The 18,417-nt window shown below is 57.8% G+C and overlaps 1 protein-coding gene across 1 annotated transcript in view; it reads right to left on the bottom strand.

The window, feature by feature from the left end:
* Window positions 1-11,011, bottom strand: part of CHST8 (carbohydrate sulfotransferase 8) — a 57,579-nt gene extending 46,568 nt beyond the window's left edge. The window contains exon 1 of the mRNA XM_069458078.1: window positions 10,882-11,011. Within this exon, the coding sequence (XP_069314179.1) occupies window positions 10,882-11,011 (130 nt within the window). The remainder of the gene's footprint in view (window positions 1-10,881) is intronic.
* Window positions 11,012-18,417: the final 7,406 nt, after the last annotated feature.

Genomic DNA, 18,417 nt, shown 5'->3' with positions numbered 1-18,417 from the left:
CAGAGGCCTGGCAGGGCTCCTGGCCCCTGACTGGGACAGGGGCACAGCTGGACTCTGAGGCCACTGTTGGTTGGCTCTGCTCATGGCCCCCTTGGGGTCTGGCCTGATGGGAGCCCTGCAGGGCTGGAAAGAGTTAACAGAGTCCCCTCCCCACCAAGGAGACCCCCCACCTCCCTGTCCTCCCAGGCGGCACAGGCAGAACAGGCGAGCAGTCAGACACAGCCGGACAGAGTTTGGGATGTTGGACAGACCCTCTCCTTCCAGCCCGTCCAGCCGAGGGGGACACGTTCTAAATGGGAGCTGCCTCTTAACATCAGGAGACTTCATATAAATATGTGTTACAGATTCCTAGTTTTTTTGAAAGAACAAGAACAAGAACAAAAAGAAGATCTGGCCACTTGGGCCACATTCTTGCACAGAACTCTGCCCCTGGGGCCGTCTGTCCTCTTCCCCTCACCCCATCCCCCGTGTCCTGTGCTGCCCTGCTCAGATCCATCTTCTGATGGGTCCTGGTGACCCCACCCGGGTCTTACTGACATCCCCTCATTCCTTTCTCTTCCCCATCTCCCTCCCCGGGGCAGGCCCAGATACTGAGGGCAAAGGTCAAGTTCACCCCCAGATGGCTGTAGCCTTGGGGGAGGTGGGATGGGGGTCACAGGACTCCACCTGCGATCAGAGAGGGCCAGGGCAGCCTGCCCAGGGCTAAGCACATTCCCAACCAAAACACGGTGAGGGGTCCACAGACTCTCCCCCTCAGTCCAGCCCAGGGGGAGAACCGCTGACCAGGGAAATGCCTTGACCGGGCCTCAGTGCAAGAAGAGAGGCAGCCCCCGCCCTCCCTCTGGGACCCCAGACTGTGAACATGAGCCCCCCAGGTGCCCACCCTCCACCGGGAGCGGCCTCTCTTCAGGGGCTCCTGGGCAGCAGCTGCCAGGGGCAACCAAACCAATTTGAGCTCAGCTATTTTCCCCACATAAATAAAATTTTAAAAGAAGAGAATCTTCCGTTGACTTCCATTATGATTCAAGTTAAAACTGCAGAGCCACAAATCCTGGAAAATCAGCGTCACAGTGAAACCATTGGCAGGTACCAAACGGTGAGCTTTGGGCTTAAATGGGATCTGCCCGGCAGCTCCCAGCTTCCTGCGAATATTGTGAGAAAGAAGACCACGACCCGAAAGGCACACAGCGGTGCCAGCCTAAATGGAAGGGCCAGCAGCGTACCCCCGGGGCGGGCAGCCGGGGCCAGCGAGGGCACACGGGTCTCGGCCCACACCCAGGCCACCCGCGACGGGCCCACCCCACCCTGGAGACCTGCACCTGCCTCCAGACCTGTTGTCATAACTACCGACCTTTCAGGGTTCTAAGAAACCAAGAACCACCCAGTGGCCATGGAGAAGGACAACAACCGTGGCTACAGCCCCGTCCTTGGAGCCTGTGCTGACTCAGAGCCTTTCCCCGCTGCTGGCAGCGGGAACGGGGGCTCTAGCCGGGCAGGAAGGCTAGCACGTGTGAGCACCCACCGGGACCTTCCCCACGCTGGCCGTGGGGCCTGCTCCAACTCACTGTGTCCCAAGGCCCTCCTCCCCGCAACCCAGAGACTCCAGGCCAAGTGGGGCTGAGGGCGGGGAGGGGGCCAGGCGGAAGGGGCCTGCCCATGGGGACTGGAGTCTCAGCTGCCCTCCACCGCTCCCTGGCAGATCCCCCGGGCTGAGTGGGAGGCTTGGCTCTGACGCCAGGTGACTCACTGAAGGTGCCTGGTCAGTGAATGGGGAAGGAGGCGGAGGAGGTGTGGGGCGCAGGAGGAGGGAAAGGAAGCTCAGCCCGTGGGGAATCCCTCCCCAGCCCCCAGCCCCCAGCCCCCAGCCTCCAGCTGAGCTCCGGATCAGACGTCATTCGTGGGCATCGTCTGCCCACACGCACTGTGACCCCACCTCCTCCTCCCCTGTCCCCCATCCCCCCAGTGCATCTGGGCCGGGCAGAGTGGGAAAGGGGTCACCCCACACCTGAGACCCACTCTGGGCCTTCTGAGCTGCGACTCATGTCGCAGGTGAACAGAGCCCGATTCACCCCCCTCGAGGTCCCTCAGGGAACAACTGTGGAGACACAACCCGAAACCGGGGCTACCTGAGGACTGGGCAGGCATTGGAACCACCAGCCCTGCTGGGCCCCGCCCAGCCCCCCACACAATGGGAGACCCAGTTTTCCAGCCGACTGTAATTTCAGAAGGTGACTTTGTTGTGGGCTTTATTAACCAAAAAAGCCTTGGGGAGGAGCCTTGGGGGCCTGAGTTCAGGGCGTTTGGCTTTTACCAAAATCTGCTGGGTGTTGGCACAAAATGTCCTTTGAGGAAATGGCAGAATAACATCAGAAAATAAAAGAAACGTAGACTGTGACACTAACTAGCAGCAACAGGAGAGGACAGAGGGGGCTGAGCCCTGGCTTTGGAATCAGACAGATCTGAGTTCAAATCCTGGCGGGGCCTCTGGCTATAGGACTCAGGGCAACTCACATAACCCGCCTGAGTCTGAGCTGAGGACGAGGACGCAGCCGGCAAAGGAAAATGGAAGAAAAGTTCTCAGACCGTGCCAGGCACCTGATAAGCAGTAACCACGACTATGGTTCATGCACGGAAGCTTAGTGACGTTGTCTCATTTTACAAATTACCATCATACATGTATCGAGCTGTGGTTTCCAAAGCCATCTTTGCCCATGACGTCATTAGATCCACACAAGGATCCTGTCTTCTATTTTTAGCATTTTACTACAGTTCCTTTAAAACGTAAGTCTCACTCTTACTGGACACGACCATCCCAATTTTCTGTTCTGCTCTCTTTTGTAATTTCCCCACCCCTAGGAACCTTTAGTGTAACAATTCCGGGATCATTTTCTATTAATATCAATTTTCAGATTATAGCAATATGATGTCTGTTTCCTAATTTAATTAGGTGATTCCTGTTATTAGTTCCTACATGCTCATTATTTTTCATTTAGCATATTTTAATACACGGAAGGAAAGTGAGGCTCAGGCTAGAGCCCCCCGGGGTGTCTTCTGCAGGAAAAGGGGAGTATTTGCTCCACCTGCGGGAGGGTGGAGGGACCTCGGAGATCAGGGCCACATAGAAGACGGGGTCAGGAGGGCACAGGTAGGGACAGCTGCAGGGACTGGCCCAGGCTCAGGTGAGAGAGGGCAGGGTTGGTAATCTCCCACTGCAGACACGGGGCCCGCAGCAGGCACCCCAAATTGGGGCCTCCCAGGGAGTGCAGCAGGGAGGGTCCTTTGTTGCTCCCTTTCCAAGCAGCAGAAGCCAACAATGACTCCAAAGCTGGCACCATCAGGACCCAAACCCACCGGGCTCAGTGTGTCCAGACGTGGCTGCATGTTCTGCCCCTGCCTCCTTCTGGCACTTGCTGGGCCATCGCCATGTGGGGGCTCCGTGGCCACCCCCCATCAATACTGGCCCTTGTACGACTCCCGGGGGCACCCGTGCCAACGCAGCCTACGTAAACACCACCCCGGAATTAGCCAGAACGCGGCACGGGTGGTGCCCTGTCTGGTGCAAAGCGGCAGCTGGGGCTTGGCCATCTGTGCCCCTGGGCTCTGGCCACCAACGCCCCCCAGTCCCCTCCCCACCTCCAATTGTGCATTCTGAGCCCACCAGTTTCCTTCCCTCTGCCAGCACAGCGATGGCTGCACTGGCCCAGAAAGAACCCCCACAAAGACATTCTGGACTTTACCAGAAAAAGGAGGGCAGGAATCCCAGGGCGGTGCTTGGAAGGGGAGCACTCTTACGAGCCCGCCACCCACAGCTGTGACCTGGAGGGGGCACTCAGTGGGTGGCTTTCCCAGAGTGAAACTGTCTCTGCTGTGGCCCAAGAAAGGTGAGCCGGGCGGGCGAGCGGCCCTTGCCAGCGCGCAGCGAGAGAGTTTGAAGACACTGCAGGTGCGTTGTTTAGAAACACTGGGTTCTGAGAGTCCCAGCCCTGCTGATTCTGAGATGATATATTGCCAGCTACTTAACAGGATGGATCACTGCAATTACATGTCACTTCTGATATTCACAGTCACAACAAGGATGTGTCAGCCTCGCAAGGTTTGTAGGAAATATATATGATGTTCTGCAATGCCATTAGGAGACGGTTTCAGGAAACAGCCTCGAGAGGATTCCAATAAAACCCACCTGCTCGGGAAAAGCAGGAGGCTCCATGGAAACCGCAGGGGCTGCTGCCCAGCGCGGGATGGAGCAGGGGCAGAGACACACAGCCACAGGAGGACCGGACTGGCTTCCCAGAGGTCCAGCAGGCCTTCCCACCCTGAGGCCGACCTGGCCCCAGCTGCCCAGAAGGTAGATGGGGGCGGCCACTGCACCTTGCTTACTCTGTCGCCCCACCTGGGTGCATTGTTGAGAGCCTCTTAGCAGTTACCCCTGTGGCTCTGGCCCACCCAGGGCTTTTGTCCTGGTGATATGGTCTCAGAGCTCCAAGGAGTCACTCTAGGGGCCAGACAAACCTGTCATTGCAGTGTGGCCCTCACACTGGCGCAGGCAGGCTGTGTGTCCTTGGCAACTGTGGGACCCAGAGCGAGGGCCACACTTTCTTCCGTCAACACAGCCCCGCCTCCAGGGAACCCAAACAAGAGCCAGGGCCGTCTGGGATGCTGGCTCTGCCGATTTCTAGCCAGGAGTCGTTGGGCATGACGTTCTGCGGCATGTGCTCCAGAGAGACCCCAGCTCCAACAGTGTCACCCAGGCCCCACGTCACTGCTGCCACTGGACAGCAGCACCTCTCATGCACAAGTAAGGACAAACAAGTGGCCCACAGCTCCCCTCCTCCAGGAAGCCCTCCTGACTCCTCTGGCTCCCATTTCTGAAGCCAGGATGCACAGCCTGCCTTGTCCTCTGAGAGTCCCCTGGGTCAGTTCTGGCTCTTCCCCCCCGACCCTCTGAGGCAAGGCCAAGTCCCCCCTCCACTGCCCCAGCCTGGAACCCTCTAGGGAAGGGCCTGGGGAACCTCCTTCCTGCACCCACAGATTGGGGGCTCCTGAGGGTGCAGCCTGAGCTTCTTTCTCCCACTCCGGCCCCTCCTCTGCACCCCTCCCCCGCCCTGGCACAGCTGGGTGGTGGGGCTCACAGTGGCCTTGCTCAGACGGGCACACACAGGTCTCCTCCCCTGCTGGCGAGCGAGCCCAGGGGCCCAGGCGTGGAGTCCCCATCGCAGGACAAAGTGAGCAGCTCTGGGCAGAAGCCTGGTTTTCAGCCCTGGCTCCCAGCCGGCAGGGAGTATGGACAGCTTCCAGCGCAGGCTCTGGCTCCCCGGCCTGGAGACGTGGAGCAGACACGAGTCTACAGAGACGCCAGCCCCTCCAGCAGGAGGAGGTTCTCCAGCAGCCCCTTCCAGCTGGCGTGGCCCAGCACCCGGCCTGGGGTGCATGAGGGTGACGGTGGGAGTGTGTGGACCTGTGAACCGAGACGTGGGTGCAGAGGGGGTGGGCGGGGTGGGGCTCCCTGACTCTCTGGCCTCATCTGTGGGCTGGAGCCCCTGGGTGGAGGAGTTCCAGGGCGACGGCACACACCCTGCCAAGCGTCTCAGATGCCATAAGCCCCAAACAGAACACACTGTCCCCTGCCCCCTCCCCGAGACCTCTCCCCATCTGGCACAGCTGCCTTGGGGAATGGCACCCCTGACCACCCCTGCCAGCCAGAGCCAGCAACCCCTGAGTCCTCCTGAACCAGACCCTTACCCTCCTCACCCTCCCATCCACAAGGTCGCCAGCTCTGCACCCAACGCCTTTGGTGGCCTCGAGTCCACCCCTCACCCAGCCCTGTCTGCCCTAGGCCTGGCTGTCTCTCTGCTTCACTCGACACCCTCCCAGCAGGTCGCCTGGCATTTGTCGCGTCTCCCCCTCTGCTCCCTCCCACAGCCACACAACATGCAGCCACCAGAATGGACTTTCTGAGGCACCACTGCCCGCCCCAGACCCCCCAGAGCTCCCCAGCTCCTCTGCCGTGCTCCAGTGGCTTGCTGGGCCTGGGGCTGTGTCTTCTGCCACAGGTCACGTCTCAGCCCCAACCCACCTGGAGTCGTCCACCTGCTACGGTCTCTCATGCCTCCAAACCTCTATCCACACTGTCCTCTCTGCTCCGGGCAACAGTGGCTGCCACAGTGCTGGGGATGCAGTTTGGTGCAGTGGTCGACAGGCAGCTGCCCCAGGACACATCCCAGCTCTGAGCCCACAGCTGAGCGGCCTTGGGCACAGTTCTTAACCTCTCTCACCTCAGTAGTCTCATCTGTCAAATGGGGAAATAGCAATTAACTCATGGGGGTTTTAAAGTAGCAAGTGAGTATTAAATACACACAAGGTGCTTGTGATAGTGTGTGGCGCGTCGTGAGGCCTGGAGCCATTGGCGAGTGTCAGTGTTGTGGTTGCTTTTGTGTCCGCCCTCAACACTTTGTCATAAATAGGGCTCATTTATTGTCAGAATTAAATGCATTAAAACATGTCAAGTGCTGAGCACAAGACCTGGCACAGGGTAAACACTCGATGTTCGTTATTACTGTTACCCTTGAACGCCCCTGTGCCCACAGGGAGTGCCTCGGGGCAGGTTATAGCCTGCGAGGTCCCCAGGGACTGCCCAGGCCTTCGTCTGTGCTGGGGGTCCCGGTGGGGGTACGGACTGCTGCTGTCCACCGCGGCTGCCTCCTCTCCTCGCCACCCCAGAACCGCCACCCACACCCCTCAACTCCCAGCAAAAGCAAAGTGCTCTGAAACACGGGGTAGCCCTACTTTAAGAAAACTCACTTTGCAAAAGCCAAACATTAGGCAAAAAGACCCCAACTATGTATAGTGTGCTAGCAACAGAATCTGTATCGTAGGTCATTTTTTTATGTATCAGTGAATAAACCAATCAATCCACTGTGCACTTTTGCTTCATGGGTCACTAACGGTGACGCTCCTTGCCCCATTAAAACAAAATCCATTCCACTTAAAAGAATGAAGGAACGATAAAATCGGAACATTTCTACTGTGTAACCTCTAACGAACAGATAGATCTGGGCATGATAATCGGTGGCCAGTGACATCACAAGAGAGCCGGGTGGACACAAGCTTCCGGACGGACGAACCCAGAACACCGGGAATTCGTGCCAAGAAGAGCCCCCCAAAAGGAAAATACAACCTAAACCTATATCTGATCAAGCTCCAAGATTTAGCTAATTTATTAGGACTACGAAGAACAGAAAACAATGTTAAACTACACCAAACAGGCCCAATGAACAAAATCCCAATTGAGGGACATTCTGTAGGCCCATGACTGGTTTCCCCAAATAAACAGCAAGAGAAAAATAAAGAGGGACAGGGAAACTTAGGATTAAAAGAGACTTAAAATACTCAGCAAAACTGCAATGTGTGGGCCTTATCTGGACACCGGATGAAACAAACTAGACATAAAGGTATTTATATTTGTGGGACAACTAGGAATTTGGATGCTAACTGGGTGATATTTTGACCATATTAAGGAATTGTTATATTTGATAATATTAAGGAGCAGGTTTAGTGGTAATGCTTTAAAAAAAAAAAAGAGTTCTTAATTTTTAAATTGGGAAATACATTGAAATATTTATGGACAAACTGATAGGATGTGTGGTCCAGGCTTCAAAACCAGACAGAAGGTCGATGTTGGCAAGGTCAGGGCCGGCCTGGCCATGCTGGCGGTCTGGGGTCACAGGTGCATGGGGCTCATGTACTCGCCTAATCTTTGGTGTGTATCCAAATCCTCCGTGATAAAAAGTTCAAAAAGAAAGGCAGCTCGTAAGATGCAGTTTGCCCGACCGAATGAGAAGTCTTTCTCCTGCAGCCCCCAGCACCAGGGAGTTGGGGGTGTCATTCCTGGTTCTGGCCTCATCTCTGAGTCTTTCTCTTGGAGAAGGGGTGAGTCTTGTCTCCTGGGTCAAGAATTAAGTTTCCTGCGAGCAGATGCCCTGACCTCAGGGCCTGGCAATACTGGAAACTGGAAAATAATTGCACCTGGATAGGTGACTTCTCTGATACGCAAGAAACTATAATCTTAGAATGCAGGGAGTTTAACAGGTAGCTATTTCTCTTTCGAAAGATTTGCTTTAAAACACAGCAAAGTTTTTTAACATATGGTTTGATTTACAAAACTTAGCAACCACACAGGAGTCCCTTGAATGCATGAGGCAGGTGAAGTTGGCAGGCTGGGCCGGGAGAAGTTCAGGTGCTGTTGGCACCTGGTAGCTCCGTGGGGGACACTCAACAATGCCAGACCCCAAGGGACCACAGCAACCGAGAACTCCGGCTGCTTTCTCCAGCTCCTTCCTGGAACTTCACGGGCTCCTCCTCCCCTCCCACCTTTGCAGTGCCGCACACTGCCGATCCCAGAGAATTCTGTCCCCAGCAAGGTTTGTGCCCCGGTGTGGAATTTCCTCTGTAGAGTCCCCTCACCCCCCCCCCCCCAGCCCCCGCCATGGCCTTGCCCAATCCGGACAGCAGGGCACCCTCCAGAGCCTGCACCTCCCATGGACAGAAATCCCCGGAAAGACCCATCAGGGCCCTTGGGGCCACCCAGCCATGCAACTGGACACACACACGTTGTACGCACCGGTCTCCAACAGATACATGTAATCAAGGTTTATATGCTCAGAGAAGCCAACAGGATGGGATTGTTTCACTTGAAAGATCAGAAGAAAATTGTAACTAATGTTGTGGAAAATTACTTTGATATTGCTTTCTTGGTACGGAATCACAATTAGGCCGCCGCGCGAAGTACAGGGAAGAATAAATGAATAGCAACAAATCAACACAAACAGCCTGTGTCGGGAGCGCGTGGCTCAGGGAAAGTCACGTGGGCGTCACTTAAAGTTTTACGACCGTGTTTGGTGTGGTTTGCGTAGACCGTCGAGGCTGCCCGTCACCTGGCACGTGGGGAGGGTGGTCCTGCCGCGCTGACCCTCAGAAGCCCCACGAATGTTCCTCACCTGCTCTGTTGGCTGCAGAGGACGCTCACCGCAGCTCATGCCATCTCCGAGCTCCTCCCCGAGGGTGTCACTCTACCCCAGAGACCCCAGCCGCATGGCCGGGCAGGAGTCGTGGCCACCAAACCAGCATCCCACCAGGAGTGTCCGGCCTGGCCCTGGAGTAGCACACACGGGCCCAGGCCCCTGTCCCCGGCAAACATCAAGGGCACACTCATGCCTCCTCTCCCAGGGCCCTCCCACAGGACACAGACTCTGGACACCTGGACCCTCTGCTCACGTGTGTGTCCCCAGCCACATACACACCAAGACAAGCACCAAGGACACGCACGCCCTTTACCCCGAGCAGTGTGCGAGCGCCCTTCCTCCCCAGTTTGCTTTGCACACGGCGCACAACCACGGGACCAGCTCTCAGGGCGCCCGGCGCTGTCCCGGGGGCCCTGTTCTGCTGAAGAACTTGCCGGCTATTCCAGGGCTCGTGTGAGGCTGCAAAGTCCCCACAGAGGAGCCAGCGCAGTCACATGCACGTGCTTCCTCAGACGCCTGGGAGCAGCCAGACTCACTCTGCACGGCCACCACCCGCGGGCCGGCCCAGGGTGAGTCAGCACCGATTTCTCGCCCGCTGTGTCCTGGGGGCCACGGCCTGGGCCGCCTCCCTCTGACTGTCTGTGACGAAACGTCAGCTCATCGCCTCCCCACCCGGGGTCTCTGGCGGCAGCTCTGGCCTCCCCGTGCTCCTTCCGCCTTCCCTCCGGGTGCCCAGGAGTCTTCAACCCGCCATGACTCCCACACGTCATGGCGTCTGCCCGCGTTCACAGAAGCAAAACAACGGGGGTGGGGGGGGGGCGGCTTGCAGAGGACGATGGCGTGAGCCCTCGAGAGCTGAGTGTGGGGCCAGGGAGAGGCTGCAGGCCTGGGTGCCCTTCGCCTGCCCGAGGGCAGGTGCCCGAGGCTGCGCTCCCTGCTCCTGTGCTCTGGGGACATCTCCGCCTAAGCTCAGCCTCACTGCCCTTTTGTCCACCATGGGGGGCGGGGGGGGGGGGAGAGTGTGTGTGTGTGTGTGTGTGTGTGTGCACCTGCCCAACTGCCCCCAGGGAGACGGGGTACCTCTGGGGGTGCACAAGCTGGACTGTGAGGGGTTAGCGGACTCACCCCAACAGGGGCCACTGCAGGGACACCTTCCTCTCACTCCGAGGCACAGTGCTCCTGGCCTGGGCCCTGTCCTGGTGACCCACAGCCCTGCAGCGTCTCTGGCGAAGGGGAGCTGGGCCTCAGCAGCGGGGACCTCGCCTGAGCTCCCCTCTCCACATTCCACCTGCCCTGAGACGCCAGAACCACTTCCCGCTCTCCCCTCTCTGCCATCCCACCCGTCCCCAGCAGACCCCTGCCACCCAGGGAGGGTGCACCCCTCCGGCGCGTCACCAGGCACAGGCGGAACAGGAAGCAGTGGGTGGGATCGGGTATTGCCCTCTCAAAGCCGGCGGGTCCCCTGACCCCCTTTGTCCAGGCCAGAGGGGCTAGATTTAAGGGTTCCCCAGGACTGGGCAGGGAAACTGAGTCTCCCTCGGGAGGCATGGGCTTAGGCGGAAGTTGTCCACCCTCTGATGTCCCAGACGGTGCAAAAGAGACCTGAGAGGTGGCAGATTCCTGTTTATATCTGAGTTTCACCAAAGGCGACAACTGGCTGGACAGACAGTGGCCTCGCCATCGTCACCAAGAGGCTACCCCGTTGCTGTGCGCTGACTGGAGGTCTGACATCAGACACACACTTCCTTGTTGAGACCAGTGACAGCCAGGGAGACGAGGACCCCTCTGCTTGCCGGACAGACTCCGCCCCCAGGTCCCGCACATCAGGGTGGAAGACCCGGGCCTCAGGCAGGGGCAGGCTCACCTGGCACCTGCTGGGGGGCGAGCTCCGTGGGGTCCTGCAGGCTGATGAAGAGGAGGAGGCCTGCAGCTCCAAACAGCAGGATGGACGAGAACATGCAGGCCAGCCGCATCGTTCCGGGTTGCAGGGTCATCCGGGGCTCGCTCCGGGGTCACCTCGCGGGTGTGGGAGGCACGTTCTTCCCTCATCGTCCACACCAGGCATCCATCAGGCCGAGGTCTGCAGGGCAGAGGGGAGACGGTCATCACCGAGTTGCAGGGCATCTGGGCAGGGGAGGCCCCGTCACTGCAGTGATCCCAGCACAATCCCTGGAGCCTCCGCCCTCTGCAGGTTACCCAGGTGTGTCCCTTCCACCTTTTCAAGCCCAGGGAAGCTGAGGGACGAAACACTGGCACCGTGGCTGGGACACCAGCTTCCTGCCAGGGTCTTCTGGATCTGCACGCCGGTAAAAACCACGGCATAGGACACTTTCTGTCCTGCCTGGGGGAACCCAAGGGGACCCCCGAGACCCACAGGTGGCGACCAGGGCCACCCCCCTACAGTGTCCAGGCTCTCTGAGCCTCCAAGCAAATACACGTGCTTCCCATACAGGGGTCTCAGTATGGGTGGGAAGCTGGGTGCTCGTCCCCAACAACTGGCCCAGGGGACAGAGAAGCCCCGGATCTGCCTCCACCCTGGGTCTCACTACAGGAGTCTGGGGACGAGGGTCTCCATGGAGCAGGAGGTGTTGAGAAGGAGCCTCCCAGGCCTAGAGGACATTCGTGCATAGACTGACCCCCCCCACACCAGCCAGGGCTGTTCTCCCTGGCAGAGGATGGATGAGCCGGCAGGATCGAGGTCCCACTGGACAGTCACACCAGTGGGACCCAAAGCTCTGGCCGGGTCACAGTCGTCCCCGCTCTCGAGGCCCTCAGGCAGGGACTAACATCCCTCGTGATGCTGCAGACAGACACCTGCTGCTCCAGCCGCCGCAGACCCACGTGTGCCCACGTGACCTGCCCCACCCTGGTTCCTCCTAAAGGACAGAGGAAGAATTCCTGACACCCCAGATACCAGCCAGTGAGGCCACGGGGCAGCTCCCACGGGGCAGCCTCTGAGACCACAGCGGGGTGGCTGGTCAGGGCCTAGACCAGACGTGCTGCCCGGTGCAAGGAAGTTTCCCTGCCGGGTGCAGCACCTCAGTCAGGGCGCTGACCCTCACCTGCACCTGCCCTGGCGCAGGACGCCCCACTGCCGTCTCTCGGCGTCCAGCCTGCGGGGCACGAGGCGGAAAGCGAGGAAAAGAGCCCTGCCCCTCCCCTGCCCAGAAAAACTCCCCAAGGACTAGGTTGTTTCTGAGAAAAGCTCGGGGGCTGAGGAGTGTAAATCGTAGGTTTGGGTTTTTCCCCTCTGCAGTCTCTGTAATTATTTTTTCACTCAGTTAACTTTAATTAACCTGCCCCAGGCCTCTCCGCGCCGGGACGCGCCTGGCGCGGGGCTCTCTGGGCTGTGCCGAGCAGGTGGTTCCCGCGACCTCCAGCTTTCCCATCCGGGAGGCGGCCCTGAGCTGGGTCTCTGAAGCTGGCTCCGAGCTCCAGGCCCCCCGACCTCACTGCGACAGCCCCCCGCCCCAGAGAAAGACTGCTGCTTCCTTCGTCAATGGGGCCACCCCTGCCCTGTTTGCAGAGGGTGGAAATGGGCAGCCACGTGTCCCCAAAGGCTCAGACCTAAAGCCCCTCATGTGCCTGCCCTGGACTGGGGGGTCCTGGGGGTCTGGCTCACTGTCCTGCAAAGACGCGGATGCAGCAGCACAGGCTCCAGGCCTCCCGGAAGGACCAAGTCTGCTGCCCACAGCGGCCTGACGCCGAGGGCCCAGCCCTTCCCTCACGAGGACAGGACTGCACCGCACAGGTCCTGGGCAGAGCCGTTCTCTCCGCACCTCACTGTGCGATGCTCAGGGAGTCGGGGGAGGAACAGGAAGAGTGGAAAAGACATCACACACCGGCATGGGGGACAAGGCTCTCAGAGGGGGACCCAGGGGGCAGTTCCAGGCCTCTCAGAGCAGCCGCTGCCACATGGACACGCTCACACATGCACCTTGCCTGTGGACGTGAGCCAGTGCGTGTGCACCGACACGTGTACACACACATGTCCCGGTGCATGCTGGTGGGCGTCTGCGCACACTCACCATCCGTGGTCCCAGCCAAGGCCCCTGTGGTAAAGAAACTGCCAGGAGCCCCTGAGTGCGCTGGCCGTGGCGTGGGCACACTCCTGGCAGCCACGTCCACCGCCTGAGTCGGAGGCCAGTTTGAACCCGAGGGGGCTCCAACATCAGGACATTTTGTGAAGAGAGGTGGACAGAGGAAGGCGGGAAGAAAGGACGAGTTCATGGCTAGCACACAGAGCTGCCTGGTAAATGGCTAACAAACCGTCACCCAGTGTCGGCCCAAAGACTCCACATGGTGGACACAGGGGCTCGGGGCACGTGGGGTCACAGTCCGGCTTGTTCAGCAGCTGAGGCTGCAGAAGTGGCTACAGCAGAGCTGGTCTCCCCACGTCTCCCCAGGCTGCTGCCGCTGCAGACTAAACGGGACCCGCCTGCGCAGGAGCCAGACCCCGGCTCTACTAAACACAGAAAAATCAGCCGAGGGCATCGTGGCCCACGCCTGTAGTCCCAGCTACTTGGGAGGCCGAGGCAGGAGGATCATTTGAGCCCAGGATCGCTTGAGGTTGTAGTGAGCTATGATGACACCACTGCATTCTCTGCTACCCGGGGTGACAGAGTGAGAACCTGTCTCAAAAAAAAAAAGGCCAAATGGGTCCTGTAGCCACAACCTGTCCTCACTGGTTTCTAAACCTGTCCAAACCCGACACAACCCACAGAGCCAGGCTCCGGCCATCCACGAGCCTGGGGGCAGGGACGAGGACCACATCCTCACCCCCAAATCTGGGGGACGGGAGGACACAGCCCCAGGACCTCCACGGTGGTGGAACATCAGCTGTTCCCACTTCTCCTTTCAAAGACCCTCTCCTTTGTTGGCCCTGAGAGGACACAAGCAGCCTCTCCACCCCCAGGAACCTGCTGTTCAAGCCACGTGTGGCTTCTGCTGTCCAGCCCCCAAGCCCTGGACCCCAGCCTCTCACTCTGGGACCCTCCTGCCCGTGCTTGTTCTCACTGGGGACCATCTGACCAGCTAACTCCCTGCTCCGTGCAAATGGGAATCAAAGGCTGGGACGCCTCCCCTCCCACGTAACTGCCCCAGGACGGGCCGACATCCTGGACCCTGTGGGAACCTCCTTTCTCCAAAGGTGGGGGTAGAAGGGAGGTCACCGACAGACCACCAGGCGTCTCAGAGAGTGCGTACAGCTGATCCTCTATTGTTTTCCGGAGGGTCCTATTCTTCAAAGTCACATGTTATTGTCAAGGCAATAGGGAGAGGCTGGTCCAAAGGCTGTTTGTCTCCCTCTCCCGGGAGTCGAGCTGCTGCCTGGGGAGTGGACACCACCATCTGTCACAGGCCCGGCTGCCCGGGTGGGGGTGGGGCGGACGCAGCCACAGGCCTTAGCTCCCAACTGGGACTGTCCCGTCCCCACTACAGACCGCAGCACACTCAGCTCCGATGACAAGGGCAAAACCTCCCTCACCTCCCTGCATCCCTTCCCAGACCAACAGACACTACGAAAATTCCAATTACTGGGGGCAGAGCAGGGGGAGGGTTATGGCAAGAATAATAAACAGCCCCCCTGAGTTTCCAGCAGCCCCTGCCGGCCCCACAATTCCACAATTCCTAATCCTCCCGGCAGCTTCGCTCCCCGAGGCCTGAATGGCATCACGGATTTTTACTTTAAGGGAGAGGAAAAAAAAAAGATCCAATTAATCTTGAAAACACCTCCTGGGACACACAGGCCAGGGCCAAGGATTCCTCCCATTTCCTTATTTATTTGATTTAAAAATTTGTCTCTTCAGAGAAACTCACTCCAGGGTACAAGCAAGGGCTTGGGGATTCAACCAAAACACACGCACCTCCAGTGGCGACGGGCGGGCGGGCGGACGGACGCACGGACGGCTCCAAGGACACGCGTGGCTGCGGCGGCTGCCAGGCCTGGACGCTGGCCCAGAGGACGCCCCCTGGCTGCGGGGACCGGCCCCCTCGCCCGCCGCAGGCAGCATGGGTGCACCCACGTGGCCAGCAGACCCCGGCCCCGGAAAAGTTCTCTGTCCGGTCAGTCTCCTCTTCTCGTGGGCAGAGCGAACAATGACGTCCCTGCCGGCTGAGGGCTCCGGGAGAAGCTGCTCGTTGGGAGAGAGGCTGCTATGGCAACTTGAGGAGAATGGAGCCAGGCACTGCCGTCACCTTGAATCCGGCACCGTGCCTTCTGCCGCGGCGGCGACAGAGGGGACCCACGCGCCGGGCTCTGCCGCCTCCGCACCGGCGCTGGCGCCTGACCCCCGGCCCCCCTCCTCGGCCTCCCGGCCCCGGGAGCTCATCTGCTGCTCACCGGGCGGAGCGCGCAGCCCCGTCCCCCGAGAGCACCACCTCCATCTGTTTGTCAGACTAGTTCTTCCGTGTGCGCGGCGCCTGCTTACTTCTGAGACGGGGCTCTTCTCGATTTCAGCTCATTAAAATCCTGCAGCTAATTAAAACTGCACTAATGGCAGCGGCGGCGGCGGCAGCAAACTCTGGGACGAGTCCCTCCAGTTTTTATGCGTAGGCATAAAGTTGCAAGGCTCTGCACGGATGACGGATGGCTCGAGTGCCCGGGCTCTGAGGCGGGGCTGCGCACTCAGAGCAGCTTACGCCCGCGGCAGCGCGGCCTGCGGAGCGCTGGCCTGGGTCCTGAAGTCCTCAGGACCCAGCCTGGGCACACGCAGGTCCTCGTGGCCGCACCCCACTCCTGGGGGAGGCAATTCTGCCATCTCCTCCCCTGTTACCAGGCAGGATTCTCTGTGGCCCCCGTGCTCTCTGCAGGAGAGAGAAAGGGCATCCAATCAGGCTCAAATGGCCCCAAACCCCTGTCACCCCCGCCCCACCAGGACCACCACAGCCCAGCCCGCCACCACTGCATACCCAGAGAGGGGCTAGGAGCCCAAGAGATGCCTGCAAACACACAGCTGCAGCCAGGGGGTCCTGAGAACCTCCTCTAGGAGCCACCGACCACCACCTCCTCGACTGCTGCTAGGGGGAGAACCGCACTGTGGACGCCGTCTCTGCCCAGGACTTATCACGTGTTGAGGGCATTTTACCCACGGGGCAGGGCAGTGGGCGGTAATTCTGCAGGTAGAGAAACTGAGTCCCTTTTCACCCCCACCCTGGCAGAGTCTGGAATGCTGATTCGGCACCCCGAGTCCTGCCACCGTGTGAACCCCACTATGTGGGCAGCATTCACTGGGCCCTGGGGAGCAGCGGCGGGTCCCTCCTCTGTGTATTCCCAGCACCTGGCACAGGGAGGGGGATCGATGCCTCTGCCGCACGTTGAGTGAGCAGGAGCTCATAGATGGAGGTGTCTGGGGCATGGAGAGAGGCTCTCCATGAACCTAGAATTTTAAAAAGATCATTTATGTTTCAGGGAACTGTGGGTTTGTTCTGATCAGGTCCGGGTGGCAATCGGGTACAAAGAGTAGCCCAATCCTATGGGGGCAGAAGAGGCAAGAAAGTGAGGCTCTCCCGGGGAACGCAGCAGAGCCTCTCAGCTGGAAAATACGCAACGCACACTCCCCACCAGGACACCCCTCTGGACCCTCATGTTGGTATGACAGATTTCGGATCACAGGGCCTAAAGACTAATGTACTCTTAAAAAGGTCATCGCTGACTCTGCCTCTGTATATACATATATGCTAACATGTGTAATACATACACAAATGTACAGGTCATTTAGATGCCATAAAACTGATCATGCCTGAACCTTTAACATATCACATGATGCTAGGAAGCCCCCAAACAGAATTCCAGCTTGCAACGTGTTGATCTAAGTCAATGAAAGCAACACATGCTACAACATGGGCGACCCTTGAGGACATTATGTTAACGGAAAGAAGCCGGTCACAGGAGGACAGATAAGTGTGACTGCACTCGTGTGAACAGAGCGTAGTCAGATTCACAGAGACAGAAAGTAGAACGGAGGTCACCGGGGCTGGAAGGACGAACCTGGAGCTATTATTTAATGAGTACAGGGTCTCAGTCTGGGGCAGTTTAGGACGATGAAAACATTCTGGAGATGGTTAGCGGTGACTGCTGTACAGCAACGTGGATGTATTTAATGTCGCTGCACCGTACACTTAGAAATGGTTGAAGTGGTAAATTTTATGTCATGTATATTTTACTACAGTAAAAAAAAAGCAATGAAAACAGCTTGAGCAAAGCAGCCGGATGTCACAGGGTAGATACCAGGCTCAGAGTGGCAGCCCAGCTTCTGCCCCTCTAATTGGCGTCTCATCTTCAGGACTTGATTTTCCTTATGGCAGAATCAGTGCTCATCCCAAACACCCACCGCAGGTGAGTTCCCGAGTTCCCTGCAGCTCTGGTGTGAGACAAATGTCTTGGAAAACAGAAAGGCACCTTGTGAGTTTTATTTGCATGAGGCAACTTTCAAGCAGAGCAGGTGGCCCTCTGGGAAGGGTGTCCTTCACCCGTACTCACCACGGATCGGGGTCACTGCCAGGCTGTGGCCTCAGGAAGGCTGCCGGGGGTGCCCCAGAGCCCTGCACCCTGGGAAATGCTATTCCAGGGATAGCCGGGCCCTGTAGACCACATGAACCCTGCCAAGCTGTTCCTCTTCATGACAACTCTGTCCTTGTTTGAGGGATCACAGACCTCACTGCAAGTGTCAAGCCGGAAACTGTGTTCTCAATTCTTTCTGATCTGTGAAGCCCTGTTCCCCTGGGGCCTGCCTGGCCGAGGTGAGTCCCAACTGAGGCTACTCCCTGCCGGGGACCATTCCTCTGCATGTGAGCTCCCATACCGAGCCTAGCTGGGACCGTGTCCCCTTAAAGGATGGAAAAGGCAGAAATCTGATAGAGCTAATGATCAGGATCCCACAGTAACTATAGTCATCGTTCCCATCCAAAAAATATCTTTCACCATAAAAGAAATTAAGAGAGCAACCCAGGGATCTTTGTGGGGATGGAAATGTCCTCTTCCTCAACTGTATCAATGTCAAAATCCTAGTTGTAACACTGTACTACAGTTTTGCCCAATGTTGCTATTGGGGGACTGGTGTAAAAGGGTACACACGTCACTTCTGACAACCATACGTGAATACATAATTATCTCAAAATAAAAAGTGTAACTAAAAAAAAAAATCAAGAACTTAAAAATAAAAGTTACTGGCCTTTCAGCTCATGCATAATGGAGGCAAATTCTAATGTCGTGCACGTAAATAATAGATAACCATTTCCATGGAGCAGCGCCAGCCCTTGTTGTATAAAAAACATTTTAAAGTTAAGGGACTATGCCTTTAATAGGAAAAATTTGATGTGTTAGCAAGTACTGGTTGATCTTTGTGCATTTTTCAATTGCAAATTGCACTTTAAAAATGCAAACAATTATTAATATTGATTT

Source organism: Eulemur rufifrons, chromosome 24, assembly GCF_041146395.1.
Source record: "Eulemur rufifrons isolate Redbay chromosome 24, OSU_ERuf_1, whole genome shotgun sequence".
Lineage (NCBI taxonomy): Eukaryota > Metazoa > Chordata > Mammalia > Primates > Lemuridae > Eulemur > Eulemur rufifrons.
This window is presented reverse-complemented; position numbering and strand designations above follow the sequence as displayed.